The sequence below is a fragment of the Heteronotia binoei genome, chromosome 12, assembly GCF_032191835.1.
Source record: "Heteronotia binoei isolate CCM8104 ecotype False Entrance Well chromosome 12, APGP_CSIRO_Hbin_v1, whole genome shotgun sequence".
Classification (NCBI taxonomy): domain Eukaryota; kingdom Metazoa; phylum Chordata; class Lepidosauria; order Squamata; family Gekkonidae; genus Heteronotia; species Heteronotia binoei.
This window is the reverse complement of record NC_083234.1, coordinates 74,208,082-74,226,564: the sequence shown is the minus strand read 5'-3', so window position 1 is coordinate 74,226,564 and position 18,483 is coordinate 74,208,082. Positions and strand designations below refer to the sequence as shown.

Here is an 18,483-nt window from a genome sequence, read left to right as displayed (position 1 = left end):
AAAAATGAGTGGAGAAAATTTCAAAATTATGTTGAAAAACAATGGAATGTTAAGGGACACTTGGCGATCTTTGACAATGGTTACACTCTAAAGGAACGTTAAATGGATTATTGTAAAAAAGCAAGACTATGGGAACTTTTTTTTGTCCTTTTTTGACAATGATTAAAGGACTACTATAAAGATGGATTATAGTTATAACATGGTTTCACTTTCTTTTTCTCTTTTTGCTTTATGATGCTTTTTAAAAAAAGAAGATTCTTTAACAGATTTATTTGATTACTTTTTTCTTTCTTTTTTCTTTTCTTTTAAGCAATTTAATTATTATGAAGTAAGATTCTTTACTAGATAAAGTTTTACCTTCTTAACAATTTAAATAAAATACACTGCTGGAGGGTCATCAAAGGGGGAGGAGGGTCGAGAAAATGTAATGTATATGTATTAATCTTTAATAACAAATGATGAGTGTGATTACAATATATTACAGTACAATAAATTGTTTTATACAAAAACACCTTGTAGCTGCCACCACCTCCTGTGGCAGTGAATTCCACGTATTAACCACCCTTTTATCTGTTCTAACTCAACTGCTCAGCAATTTCATTACGTTTCCACGAGTTCTTGTATTGTGAGGAAGGGAGAAAAGTACTTCTTTCTCTACCTTCTCCATCCCATGCACAGTCTTGTACACTTTGATGCCAGTAGCTCATGAAGCAGAATTTTTGCTCACAAGACTCCTTTTGTGGATGTGGACTAATGCTAATATTAACGGTGTTCCTGCCTGGCTCATTGGAGCCTTTAGCCTGAGCTTGGGGTCTACAGAACAATGGGCTGTAGGATCCAAATCCCTGCCACCCTGCTCCAATCACAAGGCTCCCTGCTGGTTTGAATTATCCAATGGCGTCCTAGCGCGGGAACCTTTAACTGCATATAATTGGCCCCGTTGGCCCAGCAAAGCAGTCTTCTTCTAGAACCGTCACCCTGCTGTAACTAATAAAGAGAGCTATTATCACTGCAACCGTGTCTCCTCCTCGCATTGAACCCACTATGTTATAACTCCACAGTTTAGAAGGAGTATCGATGATGACTCAAGCAATCTCACACTTAACATTAAACATTTTAGCAAGGCATCCCCAAAGGCAAAAAATAGAGAGTTATTTATAAGAGGCTGAGGTATGAAAATAGGACCCATCTCTGTAAACGAGGACGGCTGGAGCATATGCTTGCAAGACCTTTGTCTAGCTGCAAAAAACCCCCACCAGCTTCCGAATGTCTCAAAAGCAGGAATAAGGGCAGGGATATCAATCATTTGCAATGAAATAGGTGAAAGCTCTTCGTGCAGATAAGAGGTCTGCCCATCTGTCACATGAGAAATGTGTGGGAGAGACACAGCATAAGCATGACGTTCACAGTCTGAAGTTCTGGCTTCTTTCCTGCAATTCTGTTTGTTTATTTCAGTGCAAACCCCTCCAAGGGCTCCTCCTCCGGAACATCAAACAGAGTTGCAAGGCTGCCTGTTAAAATGATCCCCTGCAGTACAGTTGTAAGTTTGTTGGGCTTAACTCGTATGGAGAGCTGAGTTCGAATCTCCACTCAGGCATGAATATTGAGCTTCGCTGTGGCTCAGAGGAAGAGCACCTGCTTTGCATGCAGAAAGTCTCTGGGGCAAGCAAAAGGATCTCAGCAGCAGGTGTTTAGAGCCCCATGGCACAGAGTGGTAAAGCTGCAGTACTGCAAACAAACTCTCTGCTCATGACCTGAGTTCGATCCCAGCGGAAGCTGAGTTCAGGTAGCCGGCTCAAGGTTGACTCAGTCTTTCATCCTTCCGAGGTCGGTAAAATGAGCCCCCAGCTTGCTGGGGGGGAAATGTAGATGATCGGGGAAGGCAATGGCAAACCACCCCGTAAAAAGTCTGCTGTGAAAATGTCGTGATGTGACATCACCCCAGAGTCGGAAACAACTGGTGCTTGTACAGGGGACTACCTTTTTTTTTTTTTTAGCAGGTGTTTAAAAAGACCTTTCTCTGTCTGAAAAACAGGACAATTCTGGCCAGCTGGAACTGCATTCCTGCTTAAAGAAAAAAAAGCCCTGGAATCCACCCTTCCAAGCAGCCAGCTGGAGATCAGTTGTAAAAGCAAGTGATCTCCAGGCCCTACCTGGAGGCTGGCAACTCTACATCCAGTTGAGGCTTGAAGATCTTCTAGAATTACAACAGATGCCCATACTGCACAGATCAGTTTTCCTAGAGAAAACAGCTGCTTTGGAGAGGTGAATTCTATGGTATCATCCTAGGGTTGCCAGCCTCCAGATGGAGCCTGGAGATCTCCACCTCTGACAACTGATCCCCAGCTGGCAAAAATCAGCTCCCCTGGAGAAAATGGCTGCTTGGAAGGGTGAACTTTATGGCATTCTACCATGCTGAGGCCCCTCCCCTCCCCAAACCCCACCCTCCCCTGGATCCACCCCCAAAGTCTCCAGGCATTTTCCAACACAGACCTGGCGACCCTATATCATCCCCCTCCCCAGACTCCACTCTGAAATGTCCAGGAATTCCCAGACCGGATGTTGAAAGAAGCCTAATCAAGAGAGTAGTTTCTCTATCACAAAAGGGCCAGCTTGTCCAGCATCATGTGTGTGGGAGTATGAGGGCATCATCTCTACCAGAGAGACCTGCAGAGATATGTGTCTCCATGAAAGGCTGTGTACATAGAGTGAGAGGAGATGGGGCAGCTCTAAGGTTAAGACAAAGAGAGGCAACCCATTCCAGGAGATAACAACAGGGCTTTTTTTTGTAGGAAAAGCCCAGCAGGAACTCCTTTGCATATTAGGCTACATACCCTGACATCACCATTGTTCCACACAGGGCTTTTTGGTAGGCAAAGCCCAGTAGGAACTCATTTGCATTTTGGGCCACACCCCCTGACATCACCATTGTTTCACACAGGGCTTTTTGGTAGGAAAAGCCCAGCAGGAACTCCTTTGCATATTAGGCCACACCCCCTGACACCAAGCCAGCTGGAATTGCGTTCCCAAGCATTTCTGCTATTAAAAAAAAGCCCTGCCTATACACATGATGTAGCGCATGCCCCTCCCCCCACATTCTGGCATGCTGAGTTGCTCACTCCAACGTTGATTATGCAGAAAGAAATGATTTAAAAAATCTTTACAATAATAAAAGATGACAGTCATATCTTCCCTCCACCTTTTTAGAACCTCTGACCTACTAGCGATAGAATTGACCGAAAACTCACACTGAAATAAGCAAAAAAAAAAAATTAAAGGTGGATAATTTTAAAGCACTTAAAAGATGCAACAAGGAGTGGGGAAGAGAGATTATAAAATCAAGAGTCGAAGCGAGGCCTGGTGGGCACTGAACACATTGACTAAAGCTGCAGACAGCATCTTCAAAAGGGCAAAGACAAAATAGCTAGATAATCTGCCCAGCGATCATTTCTCTGTATGAGTCATGGACTATGCCACCCACTCACATACACACACAGGGGAAAGTGGCAGCAATCCTACACACACTTAACTTGGAGGCGCCACTGAATTCAGCGGGACTGACTCCCAAACAAAGCAAGCATGCCAAAGGAAGAGGCTGCAAAGACAATAAGATGTGTTGAGAGACAGTTTAGTGTAGTGGTTAGAGAGTCTGACTGGGGCTAGGGAGATCTCTGTCCTCTTAAGCACTCATGAAGCTTACTGGATGATCTCTCAGCCTAACCTACCTCAAAGGTTTGTGGAGATGATGAAACAGAGAACCGCAGGGCTTTTTTTAAAAAGCAGGAATGCACAGGAACGCACAGTTCCAGCTGTCTTGGTGTCAGGGGTGTGGCCTAATATGCATATGAGTTCCTGCTGGGCCTTTTCTACCAAAAAGCTCTGTGTGAAACAATGGTGATGTCAGGGGGTGTGGCCTAATATGCCAGTGAGTTCCTACAAAAAAACCCCTAGAGAACCGCATATGCTACCCTGAGCTCGGACATTTTTAAATACGCAATCTGAAGGAGCTGGCTTTAGGAAAGATCTGTTTTCCTTTTGCCTGAGATGACAGAGAGCCAGTGCCATTCAAAGCAGATGATATTGAACCATTTGGATAGGTGGTTTGGCTAGACATAAAAGGAGCACAGTGCATAGGGCTCAGAGCTTTTTTTGTAGAAAAAGCCCAGCAGGAATTATTTGCATATTAGGCCACACCCTTTGACACCAAACCAGCCAGAACTGCGTTGCTGTGTGTTCCTGCTTTTAAAAAGCTCTGATAGGACCTATTTTCCAAAGGACAGTGATGGTCACGTGCTTGACATTCTGTCTGGGGGATCTCTGACAATAGGTTTTCAAGAAGAGGACTCTCTGGAAGAAGAAGGAGGAGGAGGAGGAGGAGGAGGAGAAGAAGGGGACAAGAAGAAGAAGAAGAGGAGGAGGAGGTGGGGGAGGAGATTAGATTTGCTGTATACCCTACCCTTCACTCATAATCTCAGAGGGTTTACAATCTCCTTTCCTTCCTCTCTCCACAACAGACACCCTGTGAGTTAGGTGGGGCTGAGAGAGCTCTTCAAGAGCTGCTTTTTAAAGAGCAGCCTCCTGACTGCTGGTATCCCGGTCTCCCATCCCTGTACTTGCCAGCGTTAACCCTGCTTAGCTTCTGAGATCTGATGAGTCACGGTCCTTCTCTTCCCAAAGAGATGCTAGAGAGTCACATGGCTCACTCCATTTCACACCTCAAGACTCAGCTGTTTACCTTTGCAAAGGAGCGAATCAAATGAAGAAGCTTTATTTAGAGACTTGCTCATCACCTGCAGCTCTCCTTGGCATCAGGCCCCCTCAGATTCACACTTGTGAGCTTCTTCTTGCCAGATAACGCCTGTGCAAAGGCACATCAACTGGGGAGGGAAGCTGTGTGGAGATGGGGATAGAAGGGGACAGCTGTTGGATACCCATATCTGCGTCCTCCCTTGGAAAAGCAGCTCTAAAACACAACAAGCCACATCTCTGCAGCTTGCTGAATCTTGGCATGGCAAAACACCACACCCACACAACAACCAGACTTGTGGCATCTTTTTGTTTTTTAAATGACTGGAGGAGGGGTCCCCAAACATTTTGAGCTTACGGACATTCTTGGAATTCTGACTTGGCCTGGCGGGCGCATCAACAAAATGGCTGCCACAGGTTAAGCCAGCCACAAAATGGCTGCCACAGCTTAATTTCAGCAGCAGAGTTTAAGAGTAGTGGGTCAGACACTGTAGTGATTCCAGCATAAGCTCTTTTATTAGCGAAAACCCAACTGAATACACACGCTGCTAGCCATAACAAGGGCTTTTTGGAGAGCTTTTTTTAATTAGCAGAGGTGTGTTTTGGGTGGATTTTCTGTGTATATAGTTGTGTCCAGGTCTTTTTTTGTAGAAAAAGCCCAGCAGGAACTCCTTTGCATATTAGGACACACCCCCTGACATCACCATTGTTTCACACAACTAATTTGCCTATTAGGCAAGAACTCATTTGGCTATTAGGCCATGCCCCCTGACACCATGCCAGCCAGAATTGCGTTCCTGTCTGTTCCTGTTCAAAAAAAGTCCTGGTCCTGGTTATTGCTTAGATGGGTTACTATGCAGAGACAAATGACCTCTGTTTCGCTCTTCCCTTGGAGTCACCATAAGATGACACTTTCCATGCCCAGCTTGGTTTACACATTGCACAGGATAGATACACACTGAGACCAAGGAATAACATTATCCAATTTAAAAATGCTTACTAAAGAATACATAAGACAATAATAGGAATACTTCACTGGGTATTTGTTAGGCAGGCACAACTTATGGTTTTCTTTAATTAAGGGCAGTGGCATTCCCTAAGCTAGTTCTTTTCCTAATTGAATCCAAGGAGCCAATTTCCATTGCTCAGACCTCAGCTTCCATAAAGCTCTAGGGTAGGGGTGTCAAACATGCAGTCCGGGGGCCAAAACAGGCCCCTGAGCAACTGGCTGTTATCTGTTCCCTTCTCTCTTGCTTCCTTCTGCAAAGCAACTTGCTTTACAAGGCTTGCTCAATTGCACAGGAGCTACAGAGCAAAGCCTCTATTTTCTCCATTGGCTGAGGCTCCCCCCTGGGGGCAGAAGGGGTGGAGGCAGAGCTTGCTTTGACAGGTTCTCTCAATCTCACAGCAGAGCTACTAAGCCAAGCCTTTCTTCCTTCTATTGGCTGAGGCTCCTCCCCCTCCTGGTCCTTGTCCAGTTCCCTGGATTCCATGGGAGAAATACAAAGAAAGCACCTTTAAGACCAAGCACTAATGTTTTAAGCTTTTAATAGTGTTTTAATAGTATTTGTGTCCTTTATAAAGTTTATATTTCTGCTATCTAATCTTAAATAGGTACACACATAGCCTGGCCCGACAAGGTCTCATTTATGTCAGATCCAGCCCTCATAACAAATGAGTTCAACACCCCTGGAGGGTTCCCAACCTCCAGGTGGCACATGGAGATCTCCCAAAATTGCAGTTGATCCCCAGATGACCAAGGTTTTTCTCCTCTGGAGAAAATGGCTGATATTTTAGGGTGGACTTTATGGCATTATGCCCTCCCCTTCCCTCCCCAAACCCTGTCCTTCCCAGACTCCACCTCTCCAAATCTCCAGGTATTTTCCCAACTAGAGTTGGCAAGTGGCAACTCTACTCACAGAGCCTTCCTTGCACTGCTCTGAAGTTTTCCTTCCAGTCAGGCTCGCTCTGTATCTTGTAAGCACTGGTAGTGGTGAATATATGAAAACTAGCCATTTCTTCTGGTCAGGACTACTCACTAAGGACATTCTGGTGCTGCCCCTGGGAGACTCCACCTGTTCTTCAGCAGACACCTTCAGGATCCTCTTCCTCCAGCCTCCAGTTTGGTGTAATGGTTAAGTGCGCGGACTCTAATCTGGGAGAACTGGGTTTGATTCCCCACTCCTCCACTTGCACCTGCTGGAATAGCCTTGGGTCAGCCATAGCTCTCGCAGAGCTGTCCTTGAAAGGGCAGTTTCTGTCAGAGCTCTCCCAGCCCCATCCATCTCACAGGGTGTCTGTTGTGTGGGGAGAAGATATAGGACATTGTAAGCCACTGAGTCTCTGATTCAGAGAGAAGGGCGGGGTATAAATCTGCAATCTTCATTTTCATCTTCCCTCAGGTTCCTCCCTCCCCCAAACCTCATGCTTCTTCCTTCACACATGAAGCTGCCTGATACTGAGAACCTTGGTCCATCAAGAGAACAAAATTTGAGTCCAGTGTGGCACCTTTAAGACCAAAAAAGTTTTATTCAGGGTGTGAGCTTCTGTGTGCAGGCACACTTCCGCAGAGAACTCACACACCCCGAATAACACTTTGTTGGTCTGAAACGTGTCCCCAGCCTCTAACTTTGTTCTCTTTTTTCAGACCAACGCAGCTGCCTGCCTGGATCTTGGTCCACCAAGATCAGTTTTGCCTACTCAGACTGGCAGCAGCTTTGAAGGGAGAGGTCTTTTCATATCACCTACTGCTTGGACCTTTTAACACCTGGTCAGCACGAATTTATCCATTAAGCAGTCGGCATACTGCCTGGGCCCACGATACTTTTAGCGGCCCAGGAAAATGTTTTCATTTCTTTTAAAATTAGAAGAAGAAAACTAACTTTTAAGGTCAAATAAAATGTTTTAATGTTTTTCTCACATCAGGAAAAAAATGAATTGTTTACGGCCCATGAAAAGCTATTAATTTTTGTCTGAAACAGAAAAAAAGTTGAGATATTTAAAGTTATATCCAAATTTAATTGTTAATATTATTGGGGGAGGGCATGAAGGCAATAGGTCCTGGGGCCTATGAAAGTCACTTATGCGGCCTTGTTTTAATTGGGAGGCGCCTGGGATTGAAGCTAGGACTTTCTGCATGAGAAGAAGATATTGGATTTATATCCCGCTCTATACTCTGAATTTCAGAGTCTCAGAGCAGCCACAATCTCCTTTACCTCCCCATCCCCCAACAGACACCCTGTGAGTTAGGTGGGGCTGAGAGAGCTCTTACAGCAGCTACCCTTTCAAGGACAACTCCAACAAAAGCACCCGCCCAGTATTAATGGCTGCCAAGTGCCAAACTCCAGTATTAATGGCTGCCAACCTACATTACACTTCAGTAATTTTTGGTCACTACAACCTGTTTGGGAGTTTTTTATGTTGCATAGTCTTAAGTGACTTCTCTCTTCCCGTTTACAACCTCCAGGTGGTGGCTGGAGATCTTCCACTATAACGGCTGATCCTCAAGGCAACAGAGATTAGTTTCCCTGCAGAAAACAGCTGCTTTGGAAGGTGGACTCCATGGCATTCTACTCCACTGAAGTTCCCTCCCTCCCCAAACCCCGCCCTCCAAGGCTCCAAAGCCTTCAGCCAATGAAAACTCACTGTGTCTCAGGCCCTCTTCTTAATTGGTTCTACACTAAACACCAATGAGAGTGGTGGAATCATCTACTGACTGAACAAACTCATTTTGGACCCTTCAGTCCCATATAAATAAGAGAATGCTGCACAGTAGGCCTCAGAGCGAAAGATACTCCCTTGGCAACAGTAACTAGGCATCTTAGCATGGCTAACTGCCCAGAGGCCTAGGTATGTTGTAAGCTGGGGTTGCCAACTGCCTGGTGGGGAGGAAATGTCCTATTTCACAGGTGACGTTCTTTACCTCCATACCAAAGGAAGCTTCAGCTGCCCGCCTCGACAATTAAGCCTCTCCAGGCTTGTTGGCAACCGAATTTGAAGTATTACTTTCCTCATAGAAGTAAAACCAATTCATGTTTACCTCATAACCCAGGCTTATCTACCGTCCCTCCCTGCAGCACTATCTAGCTCTTGCTCAAGGCTCTGTATATCTGGCTTTTAAAAGAAAAAAATTGCTTGGGATATCTTTCAAATAATGTTTGGGCAACTTGTGTATTTTGACCCTCAGGGTCACCAAATGTCTGTGCAGGCCTTCCTGCATGGTCATTCTACAGTCTTCAACAGTTACACCCTTCTAAGACTGCAATGTTCTTTAAAGGGTATAACTTTTTATGTTGCTGGCAGTGGCGGACTGGCCAGGGTGTCAGCTTCCCTGATGGCAGGTGGGCCCCTGATGAAGTGGGTGGGCCCCCTTAAACATTAGGCAATATGTTAAAAATGCTAATGTCCTTTTAGTTGTTTGAAAATATAATAGAAGCTCCAATATTATTTCTGTAATGTAACTAAAATTTACATTGTATTTAGGGTTGCCAGTCTCCAGGTGAGGCCTAGGGATCTCCTGCTTTTACAACTGATCTCCAGCTGGCAGAGATCAGCTCCCCTGGAGAAAATGCAATCTGTATTTACATTTAATATCTACTGTATACTGCCAGTAAAATGTACAATATATGTACACTGTAATTAGATCCAATCAGTCAGCCCTAAGTGAAATATATATGGCAAGTACCAGACAACCTCACATGTCTCCTGAGAAATCTGTATAAGGGTCAAGAAGCAACGGTCAGAACGGGATATGGAACAACTGATTGGTTTAGAATAGAAAAAGGAGTTCGACAAGGATGTATATTGTCACCTTGCTTATTTAATTTATATGCAGAGTACATCATGCAGTATGCTGGCCTGGATGAAGCAGAAGCCAGAATTAAGATTGCCGGGAAAAACATCAACAACCTCAGGTATGCAGATGACACCACTCTAATGGCAGAAAGTGAGGAGGACCTAAAAAACCTCTTATTGAGGGTGAAAGAGGAGAGCACAAAAGTAGGCTTGAAACTCAACATCAAAAAAACTAAGAGCATGGCATCCGGCCCCATCACACCTTGGCAAATAGAAGGGGAAGACATGGAAGTAGTGACAGACTTCACATTTCTGGGATCCAAGATCACTGCAGATGGTGACTGTAGCCATTAAATTAAAGATGTTTGCTTCTTGGGAGGACAGCTATGGTGAACCTGGGCAGTATAATAAAAAGTAGAGACATCACCCTGCCAGCAAAAGTCTGTATAGTCAAAGCGATGGTATTTCCACTAGTAATGTATGACTGTGAGAGCTGGACCATAAGGAAGGCCAAGTGCAGAAGAATAGATGCTTTTGAGATGTGGTGCTGGAGAAGAATCTTGAGAGTCCCTTGGACTGCAAGAAGATCCAGTCAGTCAGTCCTAAGGGAAATCAACGCAGACTGTTCCCTGGAAAGTCAGATGCTGAAGCTGAAGCTCAAATACTTTGGCCACCCAATGAGAAGGGAGCACTCCCTGGAGAAGATCCTGATGCTGGGAAAGACAGAAAGCAAAAGAAGAAGGGGGCGGCAAAAGATGAGATGGCTGGACAGCGTTACTGATGTAACAAACACGAATTTGAGCAGACTTCGGAGGATGGTGGAAGACAGGAGGGCCTGACCTGACTTTGTTCATGGGGTCGCAAAGAGTCAGACCCAGCTGTGCAACTGAACAACAACAAAAATTTCTCAAAAGTTTTAATTGTATCTTTTTACCACTTATGTGTTTTTTTAACATTTTATTTATTTCTCATAAAAATCAAATGATAGCCTTATAGTTGTGGGTGAGCCCCCTTTGTCTCCTGGCAACCAATATTTTTAGATCCAGTCTGCCACTGCTGGACATAGTTGCAGGCCTCATTCTGGGCAGGAGCTCACAGGAGTGGAGCTCTGGAACCTCTACATTTTATTGTGCTCTTTCTTATCCCCCACCCCAACAAAATACTTGCCTCTGGGCTCCATTGTTCAAACCCCCTGTGACAATTTTGCTGAAGATTTGACAAACTTTCTAATATTTTCCCTCATGCACAAAAAAATAGGGAAATAACCAAAACATACTAAGGCGACAGATGGAAATCTTTCTCATGCCACTGTGGCCACATAGGAAAAAGTAATTTAAAAAGTATGATGCGTCATGGGAGTAAGGTCTTATTATGAAAATGACAATTCAAGAAGCATTTTAAGGTAGATGCTGAGCTGGTATCATTTAGTATACCTTCCAGTGATGCCAAAGGTGTGTGGGAGATGCGAATAAGTTGTGCTAATGAGCTCCAGCACCTCTTTTTCTACACCTCTTTTTCTATTACCCCTGCATAGTTGAATTGCAGTTCTTCTATAATTAGACAAATCTGATCCAATGTTTAGAGAAAAAATTATTACTGCATTTACTATATATCACCCTTTTTGAACCCAAGGTGGCATAGACCTTGATGGGTTCCCAGGAGACCCCAACCTTGGCACTCACCAAACCTAGGGCTCCTTAGCTTCAGCAAGTATCGCATGGCCCTCCAACCATGTTCTGCCATTCTGGCAATATGCAACTTCATAAGTGGTAGTCTGCACATTTATCTATATCTGGCTAATACATCTAATGGCTTGATCCTTCCTTTGCGCAGCTTGAGGGTTGCCAACCTCCAGTTGAGGCCCAGACATCTCATGGAATTACAACTGAACACCAGATGACAAGTGATCAGGTCCTCTGCAGAAAATGACTGCTCTGGAAGGTGGAAGGTGCTCCGGCATTTGCTGCCTGCAGGTTTCCAGGCTCGATTTAAGCTGCCAGTTCTTACGCTTAAAGATGTTTCTGGCTTGGGAATCATCTATCCGAAGGTCAGTTTCTATCTATATAAACTCATGTTTGTATGGTTCTTCTCTGACCGGTTTCTGCTTCCAGGGCTGTCTTGCAGAACCGTGTATCCCTTCTCTGTTTGTACCAGATCTGTCTTAGTCATGGGACAGTTTCTTTGGAACAACCTTCTGGAGGAGATTTGGAGGACACCTTTGCCATATATTTTTAGGAAACTGGGCAAGGCTGTCTTTCTGAGGACTTTTTTTGTTGAGGTTGCTTCTGAGGATTGGTGTGGGGACAGGGAGATTGTGAAGCGAATTATTTTACTGTGCTCAGCTGTATCTATAGTGGTTGATGATTTATTGTGGTTTTGGTTTTCTGCCTGTTGGCATCTTCTCAGCCCCCTGGAATCTCTAAGGAAAGATGGTGACGTAGGTTGTCTCTGGGAGACTCCTTTCTTGGTCTACTGTCAAAGCCCTCAGATCAAGAGTGCCACAACATGGTGCCCTCTGACACCTTTCCTGGTTCCCATTACATGTTTTTAGAAAGCGGGCTGGGCTTTTGCCCAGCAGGGCTTTTGACTGGACGCTGGAGGTCTGATCGGCAAGTTTGTAAGAAGTTGCTTCAGCAGCAGCTGGTGCTACAGCATGAGAATATTCACAGCATGAGGGAATGTAAACAAGGCCAGCTCTAGAGTATCTGGCACCCTTGGCAAGACTAACTTCTGCCCCCACCCCCTGCAGCATAAGAGAAGCCATGTTGGATCAGGCTAATGGCCCATCCAGTTCGACATTCTGTGTCACACAGTGGCCAAAAAAACCCCAAGTGCCATCAGGAGGTCCACCAGTGGGGCTAGAAGCTTTCCCACTGTGCCCCCCACAAAAGCACCAAGAATACAGAGCATCACTGCCCCAGACAGAGAGTTCCAACAGCAGTGGACCAATCCCTCCATTCTATCCTAAGAGACTATAGGATAGAATGGAGTCCATAGGATAGAATGGAGGAATTGGACTGCAGCGACCCCAGAGAATGGGTTACCTTGCTGTTCACACCTCTTGGGAGTCTCTGAGAGGCAAGGGGTGGGGGAGAAATCCTTCCCCTGCTTTTGCGCCCCAGGTGTGCAAAAGCAGGGAGAAACCCACCACCTGCTCCTCTCAGAGACCCCAAGAGAGCGCAGGGTGGAGTTCCTTCCCCTGTTTTTGCACCCCAGGGGTGCAAAAACAGGGAGACAGCCCCACCACCAGGGCTTTTTCTTTTCTTTTTTAGCAGAGGAATGCAGTCCCGACTGGCTAGGCACCAGGGGGTGTGGCTTAATATGCAAATGAATCCCTGCTGGGCTTTTTCTACCCAAAAAGGACTGCCCACCACCCACACCTCTCAGAGACTCTGAGAAGCCCATGCAGGGGAAACTTGGAGAGGCAGCCAGGCTGGGCATTGTCATGACTCACTGAATCATGTGTGTGTGGGGAGGTGCCCATGTTGGTGCCTCCAGAAGGCTGGTGCCCTAGGCAGTTGCCTAGTTTGCCTAGTGGCAGGGCTGGCCCTGAATGTAAGCTGTACGTGTGCAAGGAAATGTTTTTAAACAATATGTTTGTTTTAAAAGGCATCCAACTAAACAGAGCTTCAGCCTGAAATGCTGAAGGTTTACTTATATAGATTTCAGCAGGGTTCATTTTATTTTATTTATTTATTTATTTATATTAAGATTTATACCCCGCCCTTCTCACCTAAGTGTCTCAGGGCGGCTTACAACATAATAATTGAAACACTTCAGTTTAAAACATTTAAAATACAGTTGAACCATAAATTGATAAAAACAAGATAGAATAAAACCGGCGGTCTATAGCTACATTTTGTTCCATCCAAGATATTTTTCATAGTCAGTTAATGTCATAGGCCTGCCGGAAGAGGGCTGTCTTACAGGCCCTGCGGAATTGCCCTAGATCCCGCAGGGCCCGCACCTCTTCCAGCAGCTGGTTCCACCAATAAGGTGCCGTTATTGAGAAGGCCCGATCCCTGGTGGATTTTAGCCGGGCCTCCTTTGGCCCGGGGACTACCAACAGGTTTTGTGAACCTGAGCGTAGTACTCTCTGGGGAACGTGTGGGGAGAGACGGTCCCTAAGGTAGGCAGGTCCTAGGCCATATAGGGCTTTTTGTAGAAAAATAGGTGCAGGAGCTCAGTAGCGTATCTCATTTGCATACGGCCCGGGATCGGTGTGCTGCGGGAAGAGAACTCCCCACTGCACGCAGACCCTGGCTGGAGGTTCAAGAGCTGCACTCCTGTGAGCTCCTGCTGAATTCAAGCCCTGGATTTCAGCACCACGTGACTCCCAGGCAGTTGGTGGTTGGCTTTGCCTGCTGCGGTAGCCATCTTGGTACTTGCACCCACCATCATGTGTCAGAATTCCAAAGGTGCCCGAAGGCTGAAAAAGACTGGGGACCCCGCCTCCTTGGACACTGCAGCATCCGTTCTAAACTGGTGCCTAGTGTTGGTGATCAGGGGGCTAAAAATAAACAAGCTGAGGCTGAACCAGACAAGGTGGAGCTGGTGTTGACCAGGAAGGCTGATGTTCTGGAGAGCAGGGACCAATGCTGCCTCTAAACTGTGGAGTTTTGTGAACGGGGCTTTTTTTCTGGAAAAAAAGGAGTCGGAACTCTCAAAAGGGAAATGAAGGAGAAACGGCTGAACTTTTAAACATGTTTTGAGAATTTTGTTTCCACAAAGAGGTTCCAGAACTCAGTTCCACTGCGTTCCCCCAGGGGAAGAAAGCCCTGCTTGTTCTGAGCAAAAATTCTACTTTATGAGCTACTGGCATTCAAGTTGTGAACTATTGCATAGTTTGCTCTGGGGCTATTTTTCCCAGAGGTTTGGCTGTGCCAGTAGAGCAACAGCAAAGGGGAAGGACTGTAATTTCTAAAAACGTTTCTACCTTTCTCAAGAGCCCCGTGGCGCAGAGTGTTAAAGCTGCAGTACTGCAGTCCTAAGCTCTGTTCACGACCTGAGTTCCATCCCCGGCGGAAGCAGGGTTTTCAAGTAGCCGGCTCGAGGTTGATTCAGCCTTCCATCCTTCCAAGGTCAGTAAAATGAGCCCCCAGCTTGCTGGGTGGAAAGCGTAGAGGACTGGGGAAGGCAATGGCAAACCACCCCGTAAAAAGTCTGCCATGAAAACGTTGTGAAAGCAACGTCACCCCAGAGTCGTAAACGGCTGGTGCTTGCACAGGGGACCTTTCCTTCTACCTTTCTCACAAGCGACCACTAGGTTGTCCCTCTTCTTCTAGTGCCATCCATCAGGTCTAATTTGTCTTCAACGCAAGCGTGTAAGTGGATAACATGATGTACTTCCAGGGCTCATTTGAGGCCTGTTCTCTAACAGAGAAACAGGAGCTGTTGATTTCTTTTTCAATCTGGCAGAGAACAAAATGATCTCACTTGGCATTTTCTGATGGGGAGGGGGGTGGGGTGCAGATACCAGGCAACAATTTGTTCAAAGCGAACACGTTCCTGCTTCAGATGCGAAGCAGCAGGGGAGTGGGGTGAGAAAGAAGCCTAATTTTCAAACAGGTCCCCCCCCCCACCCTTTCTCCCCTGAGATCCCTTGTTATAAAAGCGTGGAGAGCTGCAAAGAAGCGCAATCAATGTGATGCACAGGCTGGAACTGTAGCTGAGAACAATCCATACTCCTTGGATGGTAAAAGGATATCTAAGGAAAATCTCCAGAAACGAGCAGGGCCTCGCCAGACTGCAGTTATTTCAAAAGCTGATGTAAATATACTACGCGCGTGGACTTGGGTTGCCAACCTCCAGGTAGCGCTGGAGATCTTTGGCTATTACAATGGATCTCCAGATGACCCAGATCAGTTCCCTTGGAGAAAATGGCTACTTTTAGAGGGTGGGTTCTATGACAGGGGTGGCCAAACTGTGGCTCAGGAGCCACATGTGACTTTCTCACCCATACTGTGTGGCTCTCAAAGCCCCCACTGCCCTGTTGGCTAGCTTGGAAAAGGCATTTGTTTCCTTAAATCACTTCTCTAAGCCAAGAGAATGCATTTAAAGTCAAAGTTGCTTTCTTTCCACCTCTCCCTCCTCCATCTATTTTCCTTCCTTCCTGTCTTGTGGCCCTCAAACACAAACATCTGATGTTCATGTCCCGCGGCTCTCAAACATCTGACATTTGTTCTATGCGGCTCTTGGATTAAGCAAGTTTGGCCACCCTGCTCTATGTGGCATGATATCCTTCTGAGGCTCCTCCCCTCCCCAAACCGCACCCTCCCCTGGCTCCACCCCTTAAAATCTCCAGGTACTTCCCAACCCAGAGCTGGCAACCCTGCCTGGAGAAAACAGCTGATTTGGAGGGTGGAGTTGAGGCATGATGCCCTGCTGAGGTTCCTTTGGGAACCCTGCCCTCCCCAGATTCCACCCCCCCCCCCCCAATATCTCTAGGGAGGCTCCAACCCAGAGCCTAACATGGACATATTTTGTGATTTGACTGCCAGAGCTCAGCTCAAGCAAGTGTTGTTGGGAATAGAGTCTCGGTTTCCATATTTAGATTTGTTCCAAAGCTTGGTTCTACTCCTTCAGGTGGGAAAGATCAAGCTCGACAATGCATGAGGAAGCAGTGATGTTGTGTGTGCGCGTGAAAATACGAGCAGCGGCTTGGTTTCCAACCTCTGAGCTGGCGCTTCAACAATGTAGTGCTCACCCCTGTATAAAATACAAAACCAGAATGGATTATGCAGAAGAAACCGACCTCTGCAAATTTGTATAGTGTATATAGGTTGTAGATTTAGCTTTCTGGCACAGAATTGAGCTTCTTCTTGTTGTTGTAAAAGGTAAAGGTAGTCCCCTGTGCAAGCACCAGTCTTTTCCGACTCTGGGGGGTCGTCGCATCACAATGTTTTCACAGCAGACTTTTTACGGGGTGATTTTGCCATTGCCTTCCCCAGTCATCTACACTTCCCCCCCAGCAAGCTAGGTACTCGTTTGACCGACCTCGGAAGACTGAGTCAACCATGAGCCGGTTACCTGAACCCAGCTTCCGCTGGGATTGAACTCAGGTCATGAGCAAAGAGCTTGGACTGCAGTATTGCAGCTTTACCACTCTGCGCCACGGGGCTGCTTATTGTTGTCGCACAAGATATATCCAGCCCTGGATACAGAGTAGGGTTGCCGGCTTCCAGGAGATCTCCTTTTAATACTGTGTTGATCTTCAAACAAGTTCCATTCCTCTGCAGAAAATGGCTGCTTTGGAGGAAGGACTGCACGGCGTTATGCCCTGTTGAACTCCCTCGCCTCCCCAAACCACACATGGCCCACCCTTACATGGCCTGGCCCAGCTCTATATGGTCTGGCTCCAAAAGGTCTCATTTATATCAGATCCGGCCCTCATAACAAATAAGTTTGATACCCCTGGCCTAGTTTAAGGTGGTGGTGGGGGAATACTACAACTCCCATGAAGCTCTCTGCTCAACGCGGCGGCTCTCGACTCCCCCCCAGCGGCCGGTGCGGGAAAGGGCGCTGCGAAGCCCGCCAGCAGCCAGGTGGCTAACGGAGCTGGAGCGGGCAGTCGAGGTAGGCAGCGCTGCTGCAGAGAGCGGGCTTCAGGTGGGGGGGAAGGAGCGGCGGCAGCCCCCCGGAGCCGAGCCGAGGCCGGGCAGCCAGGACACCTCCTCCTCCTTCCCCCCGATGAAGACCTGGGGGGCCGAAGCCCAGCCCGCCCCCCGTTGAAAGCGCCCCAGCAGCAGCAGCAGCAGCAGCCCGCAGGGAAGAAGAGGAAGCGCTCGCTTTTTGCAAGCCCGGCAGGGAGCTGCAGTCCCGGGCGGAGGAGCTGCCGCAGCCATGGGGAACCGCGGGATGGAAGATCTCATCCCTTTGGTCAACCGGCTCCAAGATGCCTTCTCGGCCATCGGCCAGAACGCCGACCTCGACTTGCCCCAGATCGCCGTGGTCGGGGGCCAGAGCGCCGGCAAGAGCTCGGTCCTGGAGAATTTCGTCGGGAGGTAAGACGGCGGCGGCGGGGAAGAGGCGGCCGCCGATCAGCCCTTGCCTGCAAAACCCGCTTTTGCAAATCATCAGCATGATTGTTATTCTCTCTCTCTCTCTCTCGGCCGGGCTGAGATGCTGCTAAATGCGCATTAGCTCCCCCCTTCCCCCCGCAAGTTGCAATTGGAAATGCGGCGCCAGCCAGGAGAGGAGGGGGCTGCCTGCCGCTCTAGCGCCCCTTGCATTGGGGAGCAGAAAGCGCCCCCCCCTCTCTACACGCGCGCGCGCCACACACACACACACGCATATTGCAGACACACAGCCTAGTGCCCGGCGTTGCCTTGCAGAGCACCAGAGCCCCTGTGATTGACAGGTGACATCCCCTTCGCTGTCACCTTCATCAGGAGGAGAGACGTTCCCTTCCCCCACCATGCATATGAGTATGTGTGCATACATGCGCCGGCAGATGTGTGTGTCCGTGGCTGTATGTTATCAAGTATCTTATACACACACACGTCTGGGGTAGATACCAAAGCTGACCTCGGCTTGGGAAAAGGTCCATTAAGAAGGTGATTTGTAGTCAGATCTTGCTGCATGCTTAGGGGGAAGGAAGGCGGAGGTGAGGGGTGCATATGTCTAAAATGGTGGGGAGGGGGTTATTTGTGCAAAAGGAGCCCTGCTGGTCCTTGGAGCGGCGTTCCACACGCAAAAGAAGCCGTCTCCATCTAGGGGTGGAGAGGGAACGGATCTGCTCCCCCCATCCTAAGAGATGTCACGATTTTAATCCTGCATCGCTTTATTCCTGGGTCAAGGGGGCGATGGCAGCTCGAGGCAGGGAGGCAAGAGTGAACTTCTGGCTCCGAGGAAGGCTGGGAAGCTGGCTTCCTTCTTCCTCTTCCCTGCTTTCATTCAGATGCTGGAGGCGAAAAGCCGCTGGGGTGGGTTGGGGAGGGGCGG

At 47.4% G+C, this 18,483-nt stretch overlaps 1 protein-coding gene across 16 annotated transcripts in view; it reads left to right on the top strand.

The window, feature by feature from the left end:
* Positions 1 to 17,135: 17,135 nt before the first annotated feature.
* The window catches only part of DNM1 (dynamin 1), a 224,605-nt gene continuing 223,257 nt past the window's right edge, over positions 17,136 to 18,483 (top strand). For 14 of the 16 annotated variants that reach the window (XR_009556075.1, XR_009556078.1, XR_009556079.1 and 11 more), the window contains exon 1: positions 17,370 to 17,543. Coding sequence is in view for 11 of the 16 variants with exons in the window: in XM_060251712.1 (XP_060107695.1) it covers positions 17,383 to 17,543 (161 nt within the window). In the remaining 5 variants the exon portion in view is untranslated. Of the gene's footprint in view, positions 17,544 to 18,483 lie in introns of all 16 variants that reach the window. The other 2 variants (XM_060251707.1, XM_060251717.1) reach the window with 1 other exon arrangement.